Genomic DNA, 22445 nt, shown 5'->3' on the forward strand with positions numbered 1-22445 from the left:
GTATAAAAATAAAATAAAACATTGCAAAATGCGATCACATGACTGCAGGGCGCTGCAACCGGTTGTAAATGCAAGCCGGTTGCCAAGTCCCTGAAATGCAATCATGTGATCACGAGGGGGTGGTGCAATATTCTTTGACGCTCGGAAATGCTTTACAAGATGTAAAGCACCCATTCCGCGGCTGTCGTAACTCTGGACCGTTAAACGAACATTTGTAAGTTGAGGACTACCTGTAATTGTTATAAGGAGGAATACAGGTAAAACACTTTCAAGTGAGAGGGATTAACAATGCAATGACGCACTCCGCAAAGCTTGCTAAGTAACTTCTTCTAAGCTTGCGAAGGAATTTATACACATATTGCCTCAATTGGCTAAACAACGCTTTCTATTTAAGAGAAAGGAGGTTTAAGAGAAAGGAGGATGACAGGTTTTTGCAGAGGCTGAGTATGTGGCAAAAAAAGTTAAGAAAAGGACATGCAGAGAAGTTAGAGAAGTTACTTAGTTTCCAGATCAGTTAGAAAAGGATAAAAAAAAGAGTTGATTGTCCTTGTCTGCTGGCTTAGCTTCTTTTGGATAAAGTAAGAGGGAGAGGGGAGAGGGATTGTTCAGTCTAGTTCTCCTCTGGATAAAAACAAAAGGGATAGAAAGTAAGACCTTCTTCTATGTGGGATTTCTGTCCCGAGGCACAGAACAGGTGTTTAGGTGTATCTGCTAAGAAAAATGGAGACAAAAAGAGGGTGGTAGTTACCAACAGAGAGCCAGTTTGGTGTAGTGATTAAGGTACCAGGCTAGAAACTGGGAGACCGAGTTCTAGTCCTGCCTTAGGCACAAAGTCAGCCAGGTGACCTTGGGCTAGTCACTTTCTCTTGGCCCAGTCACTCTCTCTTGGCCCTAGGAAGAAGGAGGCAATGACAAACCACTTCTGAAATCTTGCCAAAAATCTAGTCCAGGCAGTCACCAGGAGTCAATGCACACCCCCTCCCACACACAAAAAGCATCAACACAGCCACAAGAAGGATCCAAGCAGAACAGATTTTGCCAGTGGGCTGGGTTGCTCTCTGTTAGGAAAGAAGGACTGAAGAAGAGATTAAGCAGCTACTTAATTTGACTGATAAAAGGAACTGCTCAAGGAAGGATTTATGATTCAGAGTTTTAATGAATCATACTGTTTACTTGGTCACAGATTTTAAGAATGTAGGTGGCATTTAACCACAACAAAAAGGGAACTCGTAGTAAACCAGACTTGTATAACAGTTCATATAAAGCTGTAAGTATAAATCCAAGGAGCAAGAAGATGAGATCAAGCCTCTAAATCAGTGTTTCTCAACCTTAGCAGCTTTAAGATGTGTGGACTTCAACTCCCAGCATTCCCCAGCCAGCAGGGTTGACTGAGGAATGCTGGGAGTTGAAGTCCACACATCTTAAAGTTGCCAAAGTTGAAAAAGACAGCTCTAAATCGTTCCCCCTTACTGCAAATTTGCATGCGGTTGGACAGAACAGTCGTTAGCAGCGTGCTTGGCTTTTCCATAGTTCACTGATGAAAATGAACAAAAATTAGGATAAAACCTTCATTGTTACCAGCTCGTTAAGTCTGGCATAAACTTTTACTGATCAGGGGTTGCTGTTTCCTTCGAAGCGTGGGTATAAGGCAGCTTCTAAAGCGTCTCGATAAAATAGTTAAGAGCAGAGACCTCACACTGACAACAAAGATCCGCATAGTTAAAGCAATGGTGTTCCCCGTAGTAACATATGGCTGCGAGAGCTGGACCATAAGGAAGGCTGAGCGAAGGAAGATCGATGCTTTTGAACTGTGGTGTTGGAGGAAAATTCTGAGAGTGCCTTGGACTGCAAGAAGATCCAACCAGTCCATCCTCCAGGAAATAAAGCCAGACTGCTCACTTGAGGGAATATTAAAGGCCAAACTGAAATCCTTTGGCCACATAATGAGAAGACAGGACACCCTGGAGAAGTTGCCGATGCTACGGAGAGTGGAAGGCAAAAGGAAGAGGGGCCGACCAATGGATAGATGATATTCTAGAGGGGATGGACTCGTCCCTGGGGGAGCTGGGGGTGTTGACGACCGACAGGAAGCTGTGGCGTGGGCTGGTCCATGAAGTCACGAAGAGTCGAAAGCAACTAAACGAATAAACAACGAACAAAGCGTCGTCAGCGAATCCAGCCCGCGTCACGGGCGATTGGCGGACCGGCGGAAGATCTTCCCTCTCTCCGCCCCCGCCCGAAAAGGAGAAAAGGGCTCATAGCGGCGACGTAGTTTTGGGCCTTTCTCGCTGCCGTAGGCGGTACGTACACGATCTCCGGCAAGGGCAGGCTCAGGACTATGGAGTGGAGTTCGGCTGCAGTAGGTGCCGTGAGGCGCCTCCGGACCCAGGCGCCGCCGCTGCAGACTCCCCAGCAGGAGCAGGGGCGACGGCGGTGTCAGCAGCAGCAGCAACGCTGGGAAAAGGAGGAAGATGGACGGGGCAGCAAGAAAAAGCCTGCCGAGGGAGGCGCAAGCCCCCTTCCGGAGATGCTTACGGCGCTCGTGCTGCTACTGTACTTTCTGGGGCTTCGCGGGCTCGTGCAGATGTCCTTACAGTGCCTGGTACAGCCGACGCGTGATCCTACGGAATTCGACGCCCAGTGCGCCAGGTAATTGACAGCGACGCTCGCGCAGTCCAGCACCTTCCCCCCTCCCGCCGCCTTCGTAGGGGTCCCTAAAATTGCCCATTGGTGCAATTTAGTAAAGGTAATTTATCTTGGAATAAGAAACACTGATTCCTACTTAATCTTTCCCACCTGTGAAACATGTTTGCATCTAGTCCGTTCAGTTTGGCAGTTTCTTCACCAGTGCCAAATAGCGGCACGCTCCACAACCGTGAGACAATATGAAGCCTTTCCTCATTACCTTTATATTGGTATAAGAAATGGACTATGAAGAAATGGACTTTTTCGATATGCAGGCACCTTGTGCAATTCTCTGTTGTTGTCAAAGACTGGATTGTCACCCACCTTCAGTGTTTGTGTGGATTTAGCAAAGTGGCTGGTTTTCATTTGTCTCCAATATGACAGGAATCAGAGTGATGCTGGTTCCAAATTAATAACAACGTTCACAAGGGTGTTCTCATTTTCCCATCACCTTTTTGCTAAATGTGAAACTTCGCTGGTTGATCTTTGGAGGGGAGTAGGTTTGGGCCAATGGAGGCCTTCAGTAAACTCAGAATTAAAAATAGGTATTCTCCTGAGTTGCTGATTTATCTCACCACAGTTGTAGTTTCTCCATCTTGTCCATAAAGGACATAGTGGCCTCTGACATTTCTAGCTGGGTGTAGAGGAATGTGTAGATAACCTTGAGCAAGGGATGCAAGAACATTTAAGGCAAAATAAGAAACTACTCAGTCCTGGGAATGGAGGAGGCATGAGAAAGAAACTCAAAATAATTATGCCTTGAGTCAGTGTAAGAGGGGGCAGAGGGAAACTGGCAGGCTTTTCAAGTTTTGTTGTTACACCCTACAACAGAGAAGTAGTATTTGTGGAATCCTTGCTCTGTCTGTTTTCTGACCTGGCCTACCCGATCAGTAAGGGCTGATACTAAGGATCCATTGGTTTTTACTTTGCTTCCAGAAGGAAGGCACCAAAAGCCATTTTTTCTTTATGCCCCTTTGAAAAATTAATTGTATTTGCTTCTTGGGCTGTGGTGTGATGGACTAGGAATGGGAAAAGCAAGGTTCAGCCATAGAAACTCACAGGGTAACTTTGGGACAGTCAGTCCAGTTTATCTCATAGAGTTAGTGTGGGAATAAAATGAAGGGAAATCCCCATGTAAGCTGCCATATATACCATCTTTTTGGGGAGAAGATGGTATATAAATATAAAAGGCACATAATAATATTTTGCAGCTCAAAATCAACCATTTCTCCCTTGAGGCAGAAAGGTCTGTGTGTATGTGAGATTTATTTATTCATGCAGTTTATCACACTGCCTCAGTCCTAATGGATTCTCTGCAATTTACAGATATTAGACAGTTCTCACTTGAGCAGTTCCTACTGATTCTCCCTCAGGCCCACTGCATGTGCAGAGGACTTGAAGAGAAGTGAGATCGGTCAATCTGTGTCACTCTGTATGGAAATTTTGCAGAAGCCAGGATGAGTATGATGAACTTGAGAAATAAATAGAGTCTCTTTAAACATTTGGAGAAAAGGCAGTACTTCTCCATATAGATGAACATGTTTTACTTGGGTTGAGTCAAAGCACATGCAGCCAGTGAAATAGAACATAGTTTAATCTCTTTCCTGCAGTAATCTGAACAAAGGGAGGAATAACCACACCTGTAATGAATCACTATGGGTAAATGTTAGCTTTTTGTAGACTTTTATATCGTCTTACCTAACATTTGCTTTTCTACAGAGAATTTGAGGTTTATTTAAACCTTTGACATAAATTGTGCAACCTTCTTTTGATATGGGAACCATGTAGGCAATTTGGTGTAATGTAGACAAATGTTCTGTGTACAGTGGTCCTGTGCTTTTTCTTCTTAAAATGTTTGTGTCAGGCCCATCTTTATATTTTTGAAAGTTATGAAATGGGGGAGGAATATCCCTTTTTTATACTAATTCCATTTCTTTAATCCTCTTATATCTCTTTCATTATTCTTAGATCTGTATAGTGAAGTAGATATGGCATCAACATTTTTATAACAACCTATATTTGTATGAATAAACATTTTTTCTAGCTTTCTGTGAGTATTATTATTTTGTAGATTACTCTTGACTTTAAAAATAGGGGTGAGTACTGATATTAATTAAAACATTTGTTTTGGTTATGTGAATAAAAATAGTTAATATGGAATGTGCTACTTTTTCGTAATATCTTAAATGAAATAGGTATTTGAGCTATCATTTATTTTTCTGCGAGGTTTGATCTTTTTGAACTTTCTTTTTTCTGGCTTTCATCAATATATTCATCCTATGTACAAATAACAATGATCCCTCGTCCATCCTAAACCATGTTTATATGGAATTAACTCAAATTGATTTCATTATAATTTAATTCTGAGACCTGGAATCTTTAACATACCATATTTCATCATGAGTCCTACTAATATAATTGGGACTTTACAAACAGATTAATATGATTTTTAAAAATATTTATTATGTACAAATCTGCCCATTAACTGAAGTTCTCGAGGTATATTACAAATTTATCATGAAAACATTAAATGTTTTAAAACAACTTAAAACAGAAAAATGCAAATAATCAGCAAAACACCATTCTAATATAGAGTGGTTACTTAAAATCAAATTGAATGAATACAAAACTATAAAAATACTTGGGTGAAAACACTTTAATGCAGGTCCAGATGTATTTCTCTGGAATGGTCATGCCATAAGCTGAGCAGGGCCAGGCCCCACTAATGAAAAGAATCTCTTCTTGTAGCCTTCTAATACAGGGAAAAGGCAATAAGTTAAATATTGGCAGCAAATGTAAGTAGCCATTTTTTTTTCAAGTTTCTATGCAATCCTGAAAAAAGTTGATTGATTATGTGCGATCAAGTTGGTGTCAACTCTTATTGACTATATGAATAGATTTTCTCCCTAACCTGGACCTTCAGATCTTCCAGTGGTGCTCCGATTGCCAATGAAACTGAATCAATCCACCTCTTCTCTTTCTTCCATTTTCTCAGCATTAGAGTCTTCTCCAGAGGGAAAAAAGTTGAGGCTGCTTTAATTAGTGTCAGGAAGATTCTCTGCTCGTGTGAGGTCTGAAGCCCTTCCAAATAATGTTCAAAGCATGCACAGCCCTATTATAAGTAGATAGATTGCAGACTACAGCTCTTGCTACCAGAAGAGCCAGATATCTCAGTTTCTGCTTAAAAACACCTACATTTCATCCATAATTGTAGATTGCTGTGTTTAAGTGAGTGATTTTAAACTAGTGGCATGTATACCACTGATAGGACTTCAAAATAGTTTAGGTGGGACATAAGATAAATTGTTGAACCTTGAACTGAATCTTTTAAAACTTACCATACACATAAATATAGCAACAAGATGACTGTAAACATTACATATTCTTGTTAGCAGAAAGTGGGTAGATTTTTGTTTCTATCATGATAGGGCCTAAATTCTTTAATGGAGTAATTGCTGGGAATTATGATATGAAAGATTTTAAAATTATTTTCTAATGCTTTATTTTATATGACCCACAGGGCATATTTAGAAAACATTACTGCAATTGGTCCAAGAAGTGTTGGAAGTCCAGAAAATGAAATTTTCACTGTTGACTACCTCTTGAAACAAGTTAAAGCTATTGAAATTAAAAGCAATCATGTCCATACAATCTCTGTAGATATACAGAGGCCAACAGGCACTTTCAGTATTGACTTTCTTGGAGGATTCACCAGTTATTATGACAACATTACTAATGTTGCTGTCAAACTGGAACCCAGAAGTGGAGCTGAACATGCGGTGATGTTGAATTGTCACTTTGACTCTGTACCAAATACTCTAGGTAAGTACATCAAAAACATTTTACAAAGGGGAGGAATAATTATTGTTTCACAGAAAATTAATGTTTCTTTTCTGCTCAAAAGATGAAATCTAGTTATACTTCAAATCTTATTTGTATAATACCCAGAAGTAATTCTTCGTTACATTCATTACAATTAAAATGTTTTGCAAATCTAATAATTGTTGAATTCTTTTTAATTCCATTGTGTCTCAAGCCATCAAAGATGGTCCCGGCACACTGCTTGGGGAATATCTGTTCCATTTGGGACTTGTATAAATGAAGTGTAATTGGAATATAGTAACTATTTCAAAATTATTCTAATTGAATTTAGATACAAAATAATTGTTCTTCTCTTCTGTTTCAGCTTTTTATATTGAACTGATTCTCAACATATAAATTTAAAATTGCATACTGCTTAGATAATTAACAGTATATTATTTGTATTATTTAATTAGTTAAATTTATATTGTTTAAATACAGATATAGAACCTATTCATTTGATTAGATTTTGCAACTATTTATGAATTTAACTTGGCAATTCAAAACCTGTTTGAATACTGTCCCAATTTCTCCTATGGAATATTCCAAGTGAAAAATAAAAAGCCCAGTTGCAATTAATGCTGCAAGTCTTTGCAGGTCATATGCTTTCTTCTTTTTACTATCATTCTCTGAATGATCAAAATGTCTATAGCTGTAAATTTTGCAGTGTTGAGTTATATAATACGGTTCCTGTTTGTAATGTACAGTAAAAAGAGTTCAATTATTTTACATTTTTATATTAAATGGCTTATATTTTGTGGAGAAGTTAATATTTACAGAAGGGTATATAAAAGTGTCAACTGGTTAGGCATAACTGGAGGTCTATTCCCATATCATTTTATTGTTTTCTGAAATGTTCTGTTTTTCTCCTGAAACTCATCAATCCAAACACTCTAGGGATAGTTCATCCATTTCTGGAAGGCAGTCTTCCTAAACAGGAAGAGGTTAATGCTGCATGGCTATTTATAAAGCCTTATTCCGTACTTTTGCACATCTGTATTATGACTAGAAATGAAATTTTGCTGTAAAATTTTAACAATAAATTTTGAGCATTCATACCACCTTGTCTCAGAATATTTTTGACAACCTTCCTTTTTTTCCTGAACAGTTTTCGTTGGAGAGAGGAAGTTGTTTCTATAATATGATCTTTTAAACTGTTCCATAATTATGTTTCAGCCACAGGAACTTAGTGTGCTAAGTATCTTATTATTTTAAGGTGCTAGCGATGATGCCGTCAGCTGTTCTATAATGCTTGAAATACTGCACACACTTTCAGAATCATCTGAACCTTTGCAACATTCTGTTATATTCCTGTTTAATGGAGCAGAAGAAAGTATCTTACAGGTAAGAAAGCTTTCAGTAGATCCTTAGTACTTCCATATGAACAAACGTTTCCACTGGGACCCAAAGAGCTTATTTTTATTATAAGTTGATACTGAAATTGCTATGAAGGTGTGTAAAACTGAAAGTTTTGACAGATACTTTAACAAAAGTAGGAAATATTTTTTTTTCTTTCCTTTCCCATCATGGCAATGAGACTGGATTTAGTTCTTACTCTGTTTTTGGTTGTGTGCACACAACTGTGTTTTAATTGCAATTAAGAAAAGAGTGTTTTTTTCTTCAAAGCCCAAGTATGACAGTACTTTTTTTTTTTAATTGTACTGGCTTGTTTGAGTTAAGAAAACTGTTTTAACAGTTCCTTTGGAAGTAGATCAGAGCACCTGGAAAGCTCGAAAACTGCTAAGTTTTATGTAGTTCTATTCCCTGCAGAGACTAATCATTTAGATTACTTAATCCTTCAAATATACACATTCTCTCCTTGCACTATGAAAAAGCTGACTAGCATTTTTTTATCCATTCAGTCATGTCCCATTCTCAGCATCTGCCTGGACAAGTCCCTGCAGTTTTCTTGGCAAGGTTTTTCAGAAGTGGTTTGCCATTGCCTTCTTCCTAGGGCTGAGAGAGAATGACTTGCCCAAGGTCACCCAGCTGGTTTTCATCCCTTAGGCCGGACTAGAACATTAGGCTGGAAACACTCCCAGTTTCTAGCCTGATGCTTTAACCACTAGACCAGACTGGCTCTAGCATTTATTAGTGAATTTTTGTATCATTTACTCTTTCTACATTTCATGTTGTATATATATAAACTCATTTTATATCTGTTTATTTGTTTTATGATGCTGGTCTGTACTGTAATAAACTTTTAACTAATTAAGAAAGAAAGCAAAGAGAGCAATAGAACATTTTTCCAGAACTAGAATTTCCTTTGTGTAATCAGAAGGTAGTTCAAATATATTATAAGTTTTCTGTCTATTATCTTTTTATCAAGGCTAGTCATGGCTTCATTACGCAACACCCATGGGCTAAATCAGTTAAAGCATTTATTAATCTGGAGGCTGCTGGAGTAGGAGGGAAAGAACTTGTGTTTCAGACAGGTAAGATTTTTAGTACCATTCATGTAAGTTCCATCAATTTAATCATCCATTCTTCGACTGTAGGGATTTGTGGATCTTTCCATCTTTGTGCGTATAAAAGTCTTGCTGCTGTAACCATCTATAAAAGGAAAGTCCCATGTTGTTTCTCGAGCTGTTTCTCCATCAGTCCCAAGATAAACAGTTCAGGTTTTTTTTGTAAGTCCACTTTAAGGATCTTTTGGATATTAACACATATTTGATCCCGGAATTTTTTAGCCTTCTCACAAGTGCACCAATGTTGATAAAAAGTTCCTTCACCAAGAGAACATTTCCAACAAACATTCGTTATTCCATTATACATTTTTGACAGCTTATCGGGAGCTAAATACCAGTGATACATCATTTTATAAAAATTCTCTTTTAAGTTATAGTTCAGAGTAAATTTCAAACCTTTCTTCCACGTGTTCTCCCATTGCTCCAACATATTATATCCAAAATTCTTAGCCCATTTAATCATACATTCTTTAACTTATTCATCTTCTAAATTCTTTTGTAACAACATCTTATACATCTTTGTAATAAAATGTTCATCATTTATACAAAGTTCCAGTTCAGATTGAGTTGTTTCATTAACAAATTATCCACTTTAAAGTGTTCTGACAATTGTGCATATGTAAACCAATGACATGTAAAGCCTTCCAACTCTAACTGTTCCCTTGCTTTAAGTTTAGGTTCACCCTCTTCAAAGTTTTGTTGTTTATTTGTTCAGTCGCTTCCGACTCTTCGTGACTTCATGGACCAGCCCACGCCAGAGCTTCCTGTCGGTCATCAACACCCCCAGCTCCCCCAGGGACGAGTCTGTCACCTCTAGAATATCATCCATCCACCTTGCCCTTGGTCGGCCCCTCTTCCTTTTGCCCTCCACTCTCCCTAGCAAAAGCATCTTCTCCAGGGTGTCCTGTCTTCTCATTATGTGGCCAAAGAATTTCAGTTTTGCCAAAGTTTAACAAATCTTTATAATTTAACCAGCATGTTTTACCCACGTTTTCTGTTCTAACAAATGCTTCTTGAGGTGACAACTACAGCGGTACATTAGGAGACAATTGTGCTTTGTATTTATTCCAAACCCTCAATATGGCACTCCTAAAATGATTTTTAAAATCTTTATTAACTTTAACTTAATCATACCACAAATAGGCATGCCACCCAAAACTCAGTTCATGTCCTTACAGTTGCAATAACTTCCTATTCTTCAAAATTATCCATTCCTTCATCCAACGCAAACACCAAGTATCAAAATATAATTTTAAGTTAAGTAAACCCAAATCTCCTTGTTCTTTGGCATCTTGTAACGACTTATATTTAATTTTTGGTTTCTTGCCTTGCCAAATGAACTTGGAGATATCCTTCTGCCGTTGTGTAAATGGTAAATCTGTTGTCAGAATCAGTGTAGTCTGAAAGAGAAACAAAATCCTAGGCAAAGCATTCATCTTAATCACAGATATTCTCCCCATAAGAGACAGTTACAGTTTTTCCCATCTTAACAAACCTTTTTTCACAATTTTAACATAATTATTCTGAAACAACATACTATTCCTGGTTGATAGAATCACCCCCAAATATCTAACCTTTTTTTCAATCTTGGAGCCAGTCTTACCCTTCAACAATTCTTGATCACACAAGGTCATATTTTCAATCAGCATCTTTGTTTTTTGTTTGTTTATTTTAAGTGCTGCCAATGACCCAAATTCTTTCAATTTCTTCATCAAATGTTCTGTAGTATCCGAGGGGTCCTGTCATATCAAAACTAAATTGTCAGCAAAAGCCCTCAATTTAAAGACCTCTTTTTTTAATCTTTAAGCCTTTTATTTGTTCGTCTTGTCTAATATCTCTATTAAAAACTTCCAACACCAAAATAAAGAGCAAAGGCGACAAAGGACATCCTTGTCGTGTGTCAGGGTCAGCCTCGCTCCGAATAAGTCACGGACTCACTTAATAGGGATTAAGGATTTCCGGTTTATTGGAACGGAATACTAGACAGAACGAAAAACGGGAATGGAGGCGTGGGGGCATGGTGTCCTGTTTATACCCCCTTGCCGGACCCCGTGCTCCTCCACCCTCCATTGTCCCCATTCCCCTGACCGGACGGGAGATTTAGATGTTGATGGGATTTGTGATGGTTGTTTGGGCGTTTTCCCAGCTGCCGTCTTTGTCCTATTGGTGCAGGTGCGTCCTCCGGGGCACAAGGCATGAGTCCTTCTGTGTCATCGATGCTTATCTGAATTACCTTGTGATGTCCTTCTATTAAGCTGTAGATCAGTTCATGGGTGTGGGTGCTTGGGTGATTAGTTGAGCATTGATTTGATTATATCCTTCCTCTCTTTCCTGATGGTCATGATCCACATTGTGAGGCTCTTGTGTGCCTTGCAACGGGGTCATGACATCGTGTTCCTTTTGGTATATGACATGGGTCAGTTAACTCATCGTTCACAGTGATGCTTGCCTTTTGAGGTGTATAGATTGACTTATTTCCCTGAATAAAATACTCTCCAAAGTCCATAGTCTCCAACATAAAAATCCAGTTGAAATTATCAAAGGCTTTCTCTGCGTCTAGGAAAATAAGAGCCACTTGACACTCATTATGATATTGTAAATATTCTATAATAGCCAAGAGAATTCTTACATTATCTTTTAGCTGTCTTTTGGGTAAGAACCCACATTGATCATCCTGTAAGATTTTCTTATTCTTTCAGTCAGTACTGAAGCAAATATTTTATTGTCATGAGATTGGTCTGTAATTCTTAATTAAAGAAGGGTCTTTGGTAGAAGTGCAATATTAGCTTCTTTCCATGAGTCTGGCATTGCTGAGCCTAACAAAATAGAGTTCATCAGTCTTTTAAAAGGTTGAAGAATCTAATGCTCAAAACATCTGTAATATAATGCATGCAACCTATCAGGGCCTGGCACTTTTCCCAGTTTAGTTCTTTTTATAGCTTCCACTATTTCAAAAGTTGTTATAGGATTATTCAATGTTGCTTTCTGTTACTGTGAAAGTTTTGGTAAATTTTGTTTGTTCAAGTATTCATCTATCTTCTCCACAGAGACTTCTTGTTTTTTATACAAATTAGAAAAGAAACTATTTATTTATTAATCAAATTTATCACCGCCCATCTCCCAAAAGGGACTCTGGGCGGTTTACAATAAAAAAGAAAAGAAACTATGCTTTCTGAATCTTCTCTTTGTCCAGTAATTCAACATTTCCTTCTTGAATCTTTAATATCATTTTCTTCTCTCTTTCTTTCCTCAGTTTATATGCTAACCATCTTCCTGGTTTGTTTGCAAATTCAGAGTGTCTCTGTTTAGCATATTTCAGCTTTGTTTCTATTTCTTTCACAGTCAACATTGTCAATTGCTGATGCAGTAACTTAAGTTGGTACAAAATATTATTATCTGTCTTTTTTTTCTGCAGCTCAGTTTCTTTCAACTTAATCTGATCCAAAAGTTTGTGACTTTTGTTGAGATTTCTTCTTAATATTATGGGTATGATAGATAAAATGACCCTCATAACTGCTTTACTAGTGTCCCAAACAGTTTTTATTATCCAAGTTAATATCAAAAAAGTCAATTTAATTTCCTCTTAAAATCCTCCACAGTCTTTTCTTTTTGTCAAATTAATTCGTTCAGTCTCCATCTAAATGTCTTGAACGTTTTCTTTATTGTCATACTTACAGGATTATGATCAGAAAGCCTTTGGTAAAATATCCACTTTAGAGACTTCATTCATCAAATCCCTTGAAATTCATATCATATCAATTCTTGAAAAGGATTTATGTCTCTCAGAATAGAAAGTAGTCTTTTGCCAATCCATTTTTATACTCCAAAAGTCCACCAATGCCAGATGTCCATCAAATCAAAAAAAGGATTTAGGTAATTTCCCTTGTTTAATTTTAATTTGTCTCTCAGATGTCCTGTCAATCAATGGAGAAATAACTCCATTCCAGTCCCCCATTAAACACCAAATTTGATATGAAAAAGATGACAATTAATTCAAAAATTGCCTAAAAAATTTACTGTTGTCTTTAGTTGGTACATATACTCCCACAATAATAGATTTGAATCCATAAAGTTTCACTTCAACTGCTACATATCTACCATGCCCATCAGCTAATAATAAACATGGTTTCAACTGTGGTTTAACATATAATACAAGGCCATTAATTTTCTTCAAATCTGCTGAAATAAATTCTTGTCCCAAATTTTTATTTATCAAATATTTTATATCATTTTTTCCTTATATGAGTTTCTTGTAGACATATTACATCATGTTTCAATTTTTTCAAATAATGAAATTTTTTTCTTCTTTTTTGAGAGGCATTTGCCCCATTTATATTCCATGTAAGACAATTCAAGGCCATTTTTATGCAAACAACCCACCAACATCTTTTGATGTAGCACCCATCTCTTCATCTTGTATTGTGGAATCCACTTGTTTATTCCAGATGCAGCCTTTTCAGTTGCATCCTACTCCAACTTGGTTCCATGTCTAGCAAGAAAATCCATAGCTTTAGGGATCAAAGTTAGTCTAAACCTTTGTTGGTGGTAAGTAAAACTTACCCCTTCCAATTTTTCCCAATGGAAAGGAATTCGATTCTTCTTCAGAACATCAGTTAAAAAAGTATATTCTTTTTCTTAAAATTATCACAGGGATTTCTTTCAATACAATTATATCCACTTTGTCAGAGTTAAGTTTGGAATCAAAATGACTTTTGTAAGACTAATTCTCTTGTTTTTCTCCCGACAAACTGAACCAGAACATCTCTCAGCTTGTTATTTATAGTTGCATACCCCAAATTAATACTAAAGGCTTTTTCTATTTCTTCCATCTGTCCTGTTTAAACTGACTGACACAGAATATATAATTAAATCTTTTTTAAAGTAAACAAGTATACAAAGCTTGAGTGGCCACTAAGATAGCCACCAGAGTGGTTGAGTTGTTTATTACTACTGTGGGGGAAAAATACTGGTCATTGACAAAGACTGTAGGCACTTGGTGAGGCAAGAGATTCCCGGTTTTGAGAGCGAGGCAAGAAGACAAGAGATCCAAAGGCTGGAGTTGGTTACAGGCTAGACACTTCAGAGGCTGAAGGTATGGTAATGAGGCAGGAGGTTCGTATACTTGAGGCACGGCATTGAGGTCTGAGGCAGCACTGGAGTTCGGAGAGGCGGTGGTGAGGTAGATGGTCCAGAAGAGTGGAGGCACAGGGTGGAATCTAAGGTGAAAATGGACGTCGGGAGTGTGATAGCGAGGCAGAGAGTTGGGGGAGTTGCAGTGTAGTGGTGAGGTCTGAGGTGGTGAGTTTGGGGCCGTGTCGGAGGTCGGAGGCGCGATGGTGAGGTATGAGGCTGTGAGGTCAGAGGCAGGTTTGGAGGTCAGTGGAGCGGCGATGAGGTATGAGGCGGTGAGGTCGGAGGCAAGGTTAGAGGTGCGGCGGTGAGGTTTGAGGCAGTGAGTTCTGAGGCGAGGTCGGAAACGTGGCGGTGAGGTCGGAGGCAAGGTTAGAGGCGTGGCAGTGAGGTTTGAGGCGGTGAGGTCTGAGGCAGTGAGTTCTGAGGCGAGGTCGGAAACATGGCAGTGAGGTCTGAGGTGGTGAGGTCAGAGGCAAGGTTAGAGGCGCAGCGGTGAGGTTTGAGGCGGTGAGGTCTGAGGCAGTGAGTTCTGAGACGAGTTCAGAGGTTGAAAGCATGGCGAGGCAGGTATTTGTAAGGTCAAAGATGGTTTCAGAGGTTGGAGGCATGACGGTGAGGTCTGAGGAGGGATCGGAAGTCTGAGGTACTGCAGCAGGACAAGGTTGAAAGGCTTCTCTGGCTGTGGAAGTTAAGGGCTGCGATAAGGAGCGGTGGTCTCCGGCAACCACTCCATCTTTCTGCGCCTTTTATAAGCTGCGAACTCGCGCCGTTGATGATTGGGAGCCAATTGGGCTTCCCTTTGCTTGGCCCTCCTTGCCGCACGACAATCTCTGATGCTGATTGGCGGTGGTGAACCCGATCCACAGCCTGGCCCAATCAGCTGTTCTGCTTCTTCCCACACGAGGCTTTTCTCCAACTGCATGCCTTCCTCATTGTTATTCTCGGCTTGGGTCAGCGGTTCTGCCAGACTGTCCTCTTCGTCCTCAGACTCAGCCTCCATCCTAACTCCATCATTTTGTTATCCTCCCATTCAATGCCAGAGCTTGTGAAATCTTATCCTCCTTGGCTTCAGGAATCCCCCTGAGCCTTAAGCAAAATTCTTTATCCTTTAATTCAAGCAATGCAATTTTGTCAAGCTCTTTCTCCCTTTCACTTTCCAATACATCAACTCTTTCTTAATCCCAGTTAACAATTAAACATTCCAAAACATTAAATACTATTAAATATTACCGGAAATAGTAACGCCTTATTTACATATCAAAATTAATAATGTAAATATTGCAAACCAATTCATTACACCCAGTTGAATGTTTCCAAAAAGAACTATCCAGTCAAGATAACCATTAAGCCTCACCAGAGATAGCAACTCGTTATTTAACCCTAATCAAATAAAACAGTTTTGTATTTTTTTCCTTCTTCCTCCCAGCAATCCTTTAACATTCATTTTTGTTCTGTGACATCATTCCAGCTTGATGGAAACTCATATAATATTAATGAGATCAGACTTAAGTGGAAGAACTGAAGCTTTACCTCCAGTTTAACATCAACTTCCATGTCCTGATCTCAATTTTAGGCAGTTTATTGATGGAGTTTTTAAAGGTTAATAAAAGAACTCCAAGCAGCTAACAACAATCTTGCAAAGTAGAAGCATGAACCAAAAAGAAACTTGCACATTAAGCTTAATTATGTTCAGAAAATAAATTCAGTCTTCAGGCAGTAGTTAGGTGAAGAATAAAAAAGGTAGCTTACATTTATTCAGTAGATCTGGATACAAGTAGATTTGTAGTAGAAAGCACTTATTCATCACTGGTTCTTTGTAGACGCATTTCTGTGTGGAATAGAAATGTCTGCATGCAAGCGAGATAAAAGGACAAGAGTTGCATTCTGCAGCACCTCCTCCTTGCAGGTGTGCCCAAGAGGTAATGGAGATTGTTAATCCCCAAACCCAAGGAGGAGGAGGAAGTGGAAATCAGGTGACCCAAGTAACATCCCACTAGCACAATAGAGATGCATTTACCAGAAAGACCCCCTTATGCTTATGAGACAATGCTGAGTTGATCCCTGATAATTCCAACATTTATAACCTAAGAAGGGCATTAGAGACCCTCCTGGGTATAGTAAGTACAGCACTCAGAAATTTGGTTCTAACTACCTCAGAAAGATTCTTCCTTATATAACCACCCATCTGAGTACCATACACCACTTGGGCGAAAGGTTTAGCTTGGAAGAGTTTTAAGGCAGCTGGTACTAGTTCGCTTCCTTTACTAAAAAGGTGTTTTGATGGCTGTTGCAGATCTTGATGCCAACTGGGAGACATAATCATGGTGAACCCTCCAAATTCCTGTGGGATCGAAAATCACTGCTAGATATTTAATTGAGTTCAGTTGGATTCCACTCTATGTTCCATCTTTGGACTTTGGCCCTTTTAGCAAATACTATGGCTTTAGATTTCTGGAAGTTAAGTACCAGCCTGTTCAGTTTGTATTACTGAACTACAGAGCTCATTGCCATTCTAAGATGTATAGGAGAGCGGGAGATAAGGCATACATCATCTGCATATAAGGCTATTGGGCTCTTAAGTTATTTTGGGAGTGTGACAATCTGAGTTGTTCACTGTCTCAATCATTGAGTTAAGGAACAATTAAGAAGGTAGGAGCCAAAATAGAAAGTATGAAAGCAGCTCTTGGTTATTACGTTTAACTTTCAGGCAGGAGTTGGCATATAAATTTTGGATCAGATAAAGAAGACACCTACCTATGGTGGTATTCCTGAGCTTATCCCACAGAATCTTTCTAGCTGTAGTGTCAAAGGCAAATTGAAAGTCAAAAATGTCAAATATAAGGTTGATTTTAAATTATGCACATATTTCTGGATTAGAAGGTGCAATATCAAAATATGGTTGACTGACCTTCTCTAAAGCCAGCTGGTTTGGATTCCATTCAAGCCTAGAGTTTATTATTCAGGTGCTTTGCGTTTAATTTGCTTAGGACATGTGGTAAGATGACATGGTTTATGATTAGTGAGGTTTTCCTCATTATCTTTCTTGTAAATAGGGATGTTTATTGCTACCCCAGTCCTTAGGTATCTTCCCTATTGTAATTAGGGTCAGTAAGCAGAGCTTTATAATCAGGGACCTGATTGGCTCTGGGCAGAAATTCACCAAAACCGAGACATTCCTTTGCTTGACAGAAAGGATGAGTTGATGCCATGCATCTTTTATAGCCATCAGCTTCTTCTCCCTAAGGATTAATTTATATTGTGATTTGAGGTCATACAGAATATGACAAGTAGCCTCAGAGGGTAACATTTGTAAACAACAGAGTTGGCCTTAAATTTCCTTGTGAGCAGCTGACATTCTCAAACCATTGTTGATCTTAGCTGTACAGGTAAAGGGGATAGTTCCTCTTGAATTAAATTTGCTGATCAACCAGTCATACAACTCCATCTGGAGTCCCTGTGGGCAATTGGCAATTAAAGTTGAGCAAATTTCTAGAACATCTTTGACTTTAGCCATTGACTTATGGCATTAGCATTTCTTTTATTCCACCTGGGTCACAGTAGAGTGTGCCCTCTGAAAAGCCACTCTGAAGCGTGTCCTATCAAATGTGGGAAAGTGAACGGGAAAAGAGGAACTTAAAATTCCTGTGAAATTGCTTTAGTAACCTTATTTAGAATCAAAGTCATGTGTTTTGGTTATGGCAAACCACAAGTTAAAATACATAACACTAAATTAAAATTGAATGTTTTTTATTTTATAATTGTTCTCTAATTCTTACAGGGCCTGAAAACCCTTGGCTGGTACAAGCGTACGTCTCTGCTGCTAAGCACCCTTTTGGTTGTATTGTGGCTCAAGAGGTATTTCAGAGTGGTATTATCCCTGCAGAAACAGATTTCCGTATTTACAGAGATTTTGGCAATGTTCCAGGTATGTTGGATAGTTTTAGTAGGATCAATGTTTGGGCCTATACTTGGATGGCCAATGGAAAGTAGGTAGGAGGATTGTTAAGCCAATATAAGCAAGGAAAAGCTTGTGATATGGAGCTGTCCATTGCTGTATATGTCTAATGTTGATGTACACATTGTAAATTTTCTGAACCAAAAACAATAAACTCCAGCACAATCATATGTAGGAGAAATTTCTCCTTTATGATTTCGTTTAATGATGAAGACCAGATCACCCTTCAATAACAACAAGGTTGCATTTATTCAGTACTGGAGGCTGCAGTAGCAAGCCCAAAAAGGTGTGCGGATGCAACCCCTTCATACAGGTTTATGCAAATCAAAGCATCAGTGCAATCCATGAGTTCAGAGTTAGTGAGGCAATGAAGGTGAGATTACAGAGACAATGGTTTTATTAAGAATAGAGGGACTATGTTAGAATAAAGGTTATGATCTGATGTTTTTATCCCCATTACCTTCCTTGCAGTTGCTTCCCATAGCCTGCCTGCCTGCCTGCCTTCCCTTTTAAGCATTTGTATGGCTGAACTGGCATTTTTCATGCCCTGGAAAGGTGACTGGTGAGGGGAATTGATCTGCTTTAGCTCAGCTAACACCATTTTCTCCTTCAGTTTTTGTGGCAGTTAAACTATTGGTTATCAATGCAACTGCCTAGAGTCCCTCTTTTGAGGGAGATGGGCGGTAATTAAATTTCAATAATAAATAAACTTTGGGCATGTTACCCTTTCTTACAGAAAGCTGAATCTAGAAGTCATTGTCTGGCCAGGTTGTTTTGTTTTGTTTTGTTTTACCCTAACAACTGCATTTGCACTGCACACTAACCCATAACCCACCGTTTACAAATTACAATGGGTGAGTTGGAAGGACAAGTTAAGCCATAGCCATATCATATTATGACTTAATACAATGTATGAATCTATCTTTAAAGAAAAATGCCACATTTAAGAAAAAACAAACATATATTGTAATTGATACATTGGTTCTTTTACTTTAGTTTGTTTCAGTGAAGGATCTGTCATAGTTTTCACTGGAGCACAATATTTGTGTTTCTTTTGTGTAAAATTCATGAAATCCCTGTTAGTTCAGACTTTAGTGTGATTTGCATCTGTATGTTAAAAACCGTAAAGATAAAATCCAAAATGCTGCCCCAAAAATAAAAGGTTAAAGTTCCACCATGTGTCAGCGCATGTATGGCACAATAGGAATCTGCCACTCTTAACCAAATTGTTTGGGAGATGCCATCTGTTAAATTAATAAAGAATTATATTGTTTATCAGACACATTAAAACATTTCAGAAAAGCATTGGTATACAGTTCTTTATTGTCCTGATTGGTAAACCAGCATTAATTGAGAATGCACTGGCCGAGCCATAATGCGGGCCCCTGACTTCGTACAAGGGAGGTTCTCCCTGTGAAAGCCACCATATGAGACATCAAGAAAGAAATGCATAAATAATAAGCACACAACCAAAATAATGAAGTTGTAAGCAAATATTGAAATATGACTGATTAGTAGAACAGTTCATAAATATTTAGTTATTGTTAACATTAATTATAAATAAATTTATTTAGGAATGCTTTGTAAATTTAAATTAAATGACATTATGATTTAATTTAATTATACTGACAGGAATAGACCTGGCTTTCATTGAAAATGGTTACATCTATCATACAAAATATGACACAGTGGATCGGATTCTTACAGATTCTATTCAGAGAGCAGGTTAGCATTCAAAGTTTCTCATGTCTTTTAACAGCAAGGTAAGATTAAACTGTTGTTTTCCATGTTGGTTAATAATGAAAATTGAAATTCAGAGGCCCAAAATCTCAGTACCCTAAAAACAATAAAGCTTTGAGAATAAAAAGTTCATGGATAAATATAACCAGGTAAATTGATTTTGTTCCTCCTATATTAAGAAGTCTGGGTAAAGTAAATTGATTTTAATTACTAAAGGCAATTTAGATATCACAGCCTACTTTTATAAACTTTTCCTTGAATTTTTTCCTGGTTACATCTTGTTGTTCAGTCGTTAAGTCGTGTCTGACTCTTTGTGACCCCATGGACTATAGCACACCAGGCCTTCCTGTCTTCTGCTGTCTCCTGGAGTTTACTCAGATTCATGTTCACAGCATCGGTGATGCTATCTAACCATCTCATCCTCTGCCGTTCCCTTCTCCTTTTGCCTTCAGTCTTTCCTAGCATCAGTGTCTTTTCCAATGAGTTCTCTCTTCGCATTAGGTGGCCAAAGTATCAGTATCTGTCCTTCCAATGAGCAGTCAGGGTTGAGTTCCTTTAGGATTGACTGATTTGACCTCCTTGCAGTCCAAGGGACTCTTAAGATTCTTCTCCAGCACAACAGTTCGAAAGCATCAATTCTTCAGCGTTCAGCTTTCCTTATGGTCCAACTCTCACAGCCATACATCACTACTGGGAAAACCATAGCTTTGATTATACAGACCTTTGTCGGCAAGGTGATGTCTCTGCTTTTTAAAATGTTGTCTAGGTTTGCCATAGCTTTCCTCCCAAGGAGCAAGCATCTTTTAATTTCATGGCTGCAGTGATCTTGGAGCCCAAGAAAATAAAATCTGTCACTGCTTCCAATTCTTCCCCTTCTATTTGCCAGGAAGTGATGGGACCAGATGCCATGATCTTAGTTTTTTTAATGTTGAGTTTCGAGCCAGCTTTTGTACTCTCCTCTTTCACCCTCATCAAGAGGCTCTTTAGTTCCTCTTCACTTTCTGCCATTAGGGTGGTATTGTCCACATATCTGAGGTTGTTGATATTTCTCCTGGCAATCTTAATTCCGGCTTGTGATTCATCCAGTCCTGCATTTCTCATGATTACTCTGCATATAAATTAAATAAGCAGGGTGACAAAATACAGCCTTGTCGTACTCCTTTCCCAATTTTGAACCAATCGATTGTTCCATGTCTGGTTCTAACTGTTGCTTCTTGACCCACATAGGGGTTTCTCAGGAACATCTTACATAACCACTTCTTTATCATTCTTGGCTCTGCAGTTCACATAGGAACACCAGCTTATTTTTCCATTTATTTTAAGGTTTCGTAACTATATTTTAAAAATTCAGGCCTTCAGTATATTGAATTTTGTCCTGTCCATTTACTATTTTCCTTCCATTATTTATTTCTTTTGAGAAGTAAATAATTTAAAATTCCAATTGTTTTGTGATACAATATTCCTAATGAAATGATATGTTGAAACGCTTGGGAAAAGACAGATCCTTAATGTATGCTATTTTTTTTTCCCCTAAGGTGACAATATTTTAGCTGTGCTAAAATACTTAGCAAAGTCAGATACACTAACCAAATCTCATGAGTATCGACATGGAAATGTTGTCTTCTTTGATGTTCTTGGCATGTTCGTCGTGGCTTACCCAGCTCGTGTTGGAGCCATTATGAATTGTGTCATTGTGTCACTTGCCATGCTTTATCTAGGAAAAAAAGTTGTGCAGCCAAGAAAAAGAGGTAAGTTCACTTCATGTTCTGTCTTGCGCAGACATGCCATCATAATGTTCTGTTTAAGGGTCAGCAGCCTTATATAAAATACAGAAAAAGAAGTAGGAAGCAAAATACATTAGAAACCAGGAGTTAAAAGAAAAGGAAATCAAATTAACTCTAGTTAACATACTGTGGCATATGGATTTTGTGGCCTGGCAGGGCTGCTGTTTTGCTGGTGTGAGCCAGACATTGGAATGAGGAACCAAAAATGAGGGAGGGAGGGAGGGAGGGAGGGAGGGAAAGAAGAGAGAAGGAAAGGAAAGTAAAAGTTTGTAGCTGGAGCAAACAGAGATGCTGGAGAGAAAAAGCTGGATAAAAGTTGGAGAGTGAATTGAAGTGTGCAGGGCAAGTGTCAGTTCCTGTTTGGGGAGAGAAGAAGGACAGTCCAGGGATGGCTTCCCTGGAGGTCGGGCAATGAAGACCCAAAGGGACAAGCTCCACCCAAGACCCAAAACCCTAGAGGGCTAGGAGAAAACTGTGGTTGCAGGCAGTGGCTTCACCCAAGACCCTGGAGGAGACAGAAGGAATCGGCTGCCGGTAGGGAAGCCCTGTTTTTTTGGGAAAAACTGGATAAAAGAATTCTTACCCCAACAGAGAAGCGGAAGGTGTTTGGCTGAGCTGGAAAAAAGTCAAGCAACACTGAGCATGCTCTAGTAATCCCAGTTCATTCCTTTCTTTTCTTCTCTCTCTCATCAAGCCCAGAAACTAAGGAGGAGGGAGATGGAGAGAAAGGTGGAGGAAGCAGGAGAGATAAAGGGGGAAATTGCTGGGAGGGAGACCTGGGAGGGAGACCCAACATCAGTATGGTGTGGTTTAGTCCTG

At 38.8% G+C, this 22445-nt stretch overlaps 1 protein-coding gene across 1 annotated transcript in view; it reads left to right on the forward strand.

Moving 5' to 3' along the window:
• Positions 1-2261: 2261 nt before the first annotated feature.
• Positions 2262-22445, forward strand: part of ERMP1 (endoplasmic reticulum metallopeptidase 1) — a 39503-nt gene continuing 19319 nt past the window's right edge. The window contains exons 1-7 of the mRNA XM_063295071.1: positions 2262-2649; positions 6206-6507; positions 7763-7890; positions 8876-8981; positions 17926-18072; positions 19735-19827; positions 21378-21590. Of these exons, the coding sequence (XP_063151141.1) occupies positions 2339-2649; positions 6206-6507; positions 7763-7890; positions 8876-8981; positions 17926-18072; positions 19735-19827; positions 21378-21590 (1300 nt within the window). The 5' untranslated portion in view covers positions 2262-2338. The remainder of the gene's footprint in view (positions 2650-6205; positions 6508-7762; positions 7891-8875; positions 8982-17925; positions 18073-19734; positions 19828-21377; positions 21591-22445) is intronic.

Source organism: Candoia aspera, chromosome 2 (assembly GCF_035149785.1).
Source record: "Candoia aspera isolate rCanAsp1 chromosome 2, rCanAsp1.hap2, whole genome shotgun sequence".
Classification (NCBI taxonomy): domain Eukaryota; kingdom Metazoa; phylum Chordata; class Lepidosauria; order Squamata; family Boidae; genus Candoia; species Candoia aspera.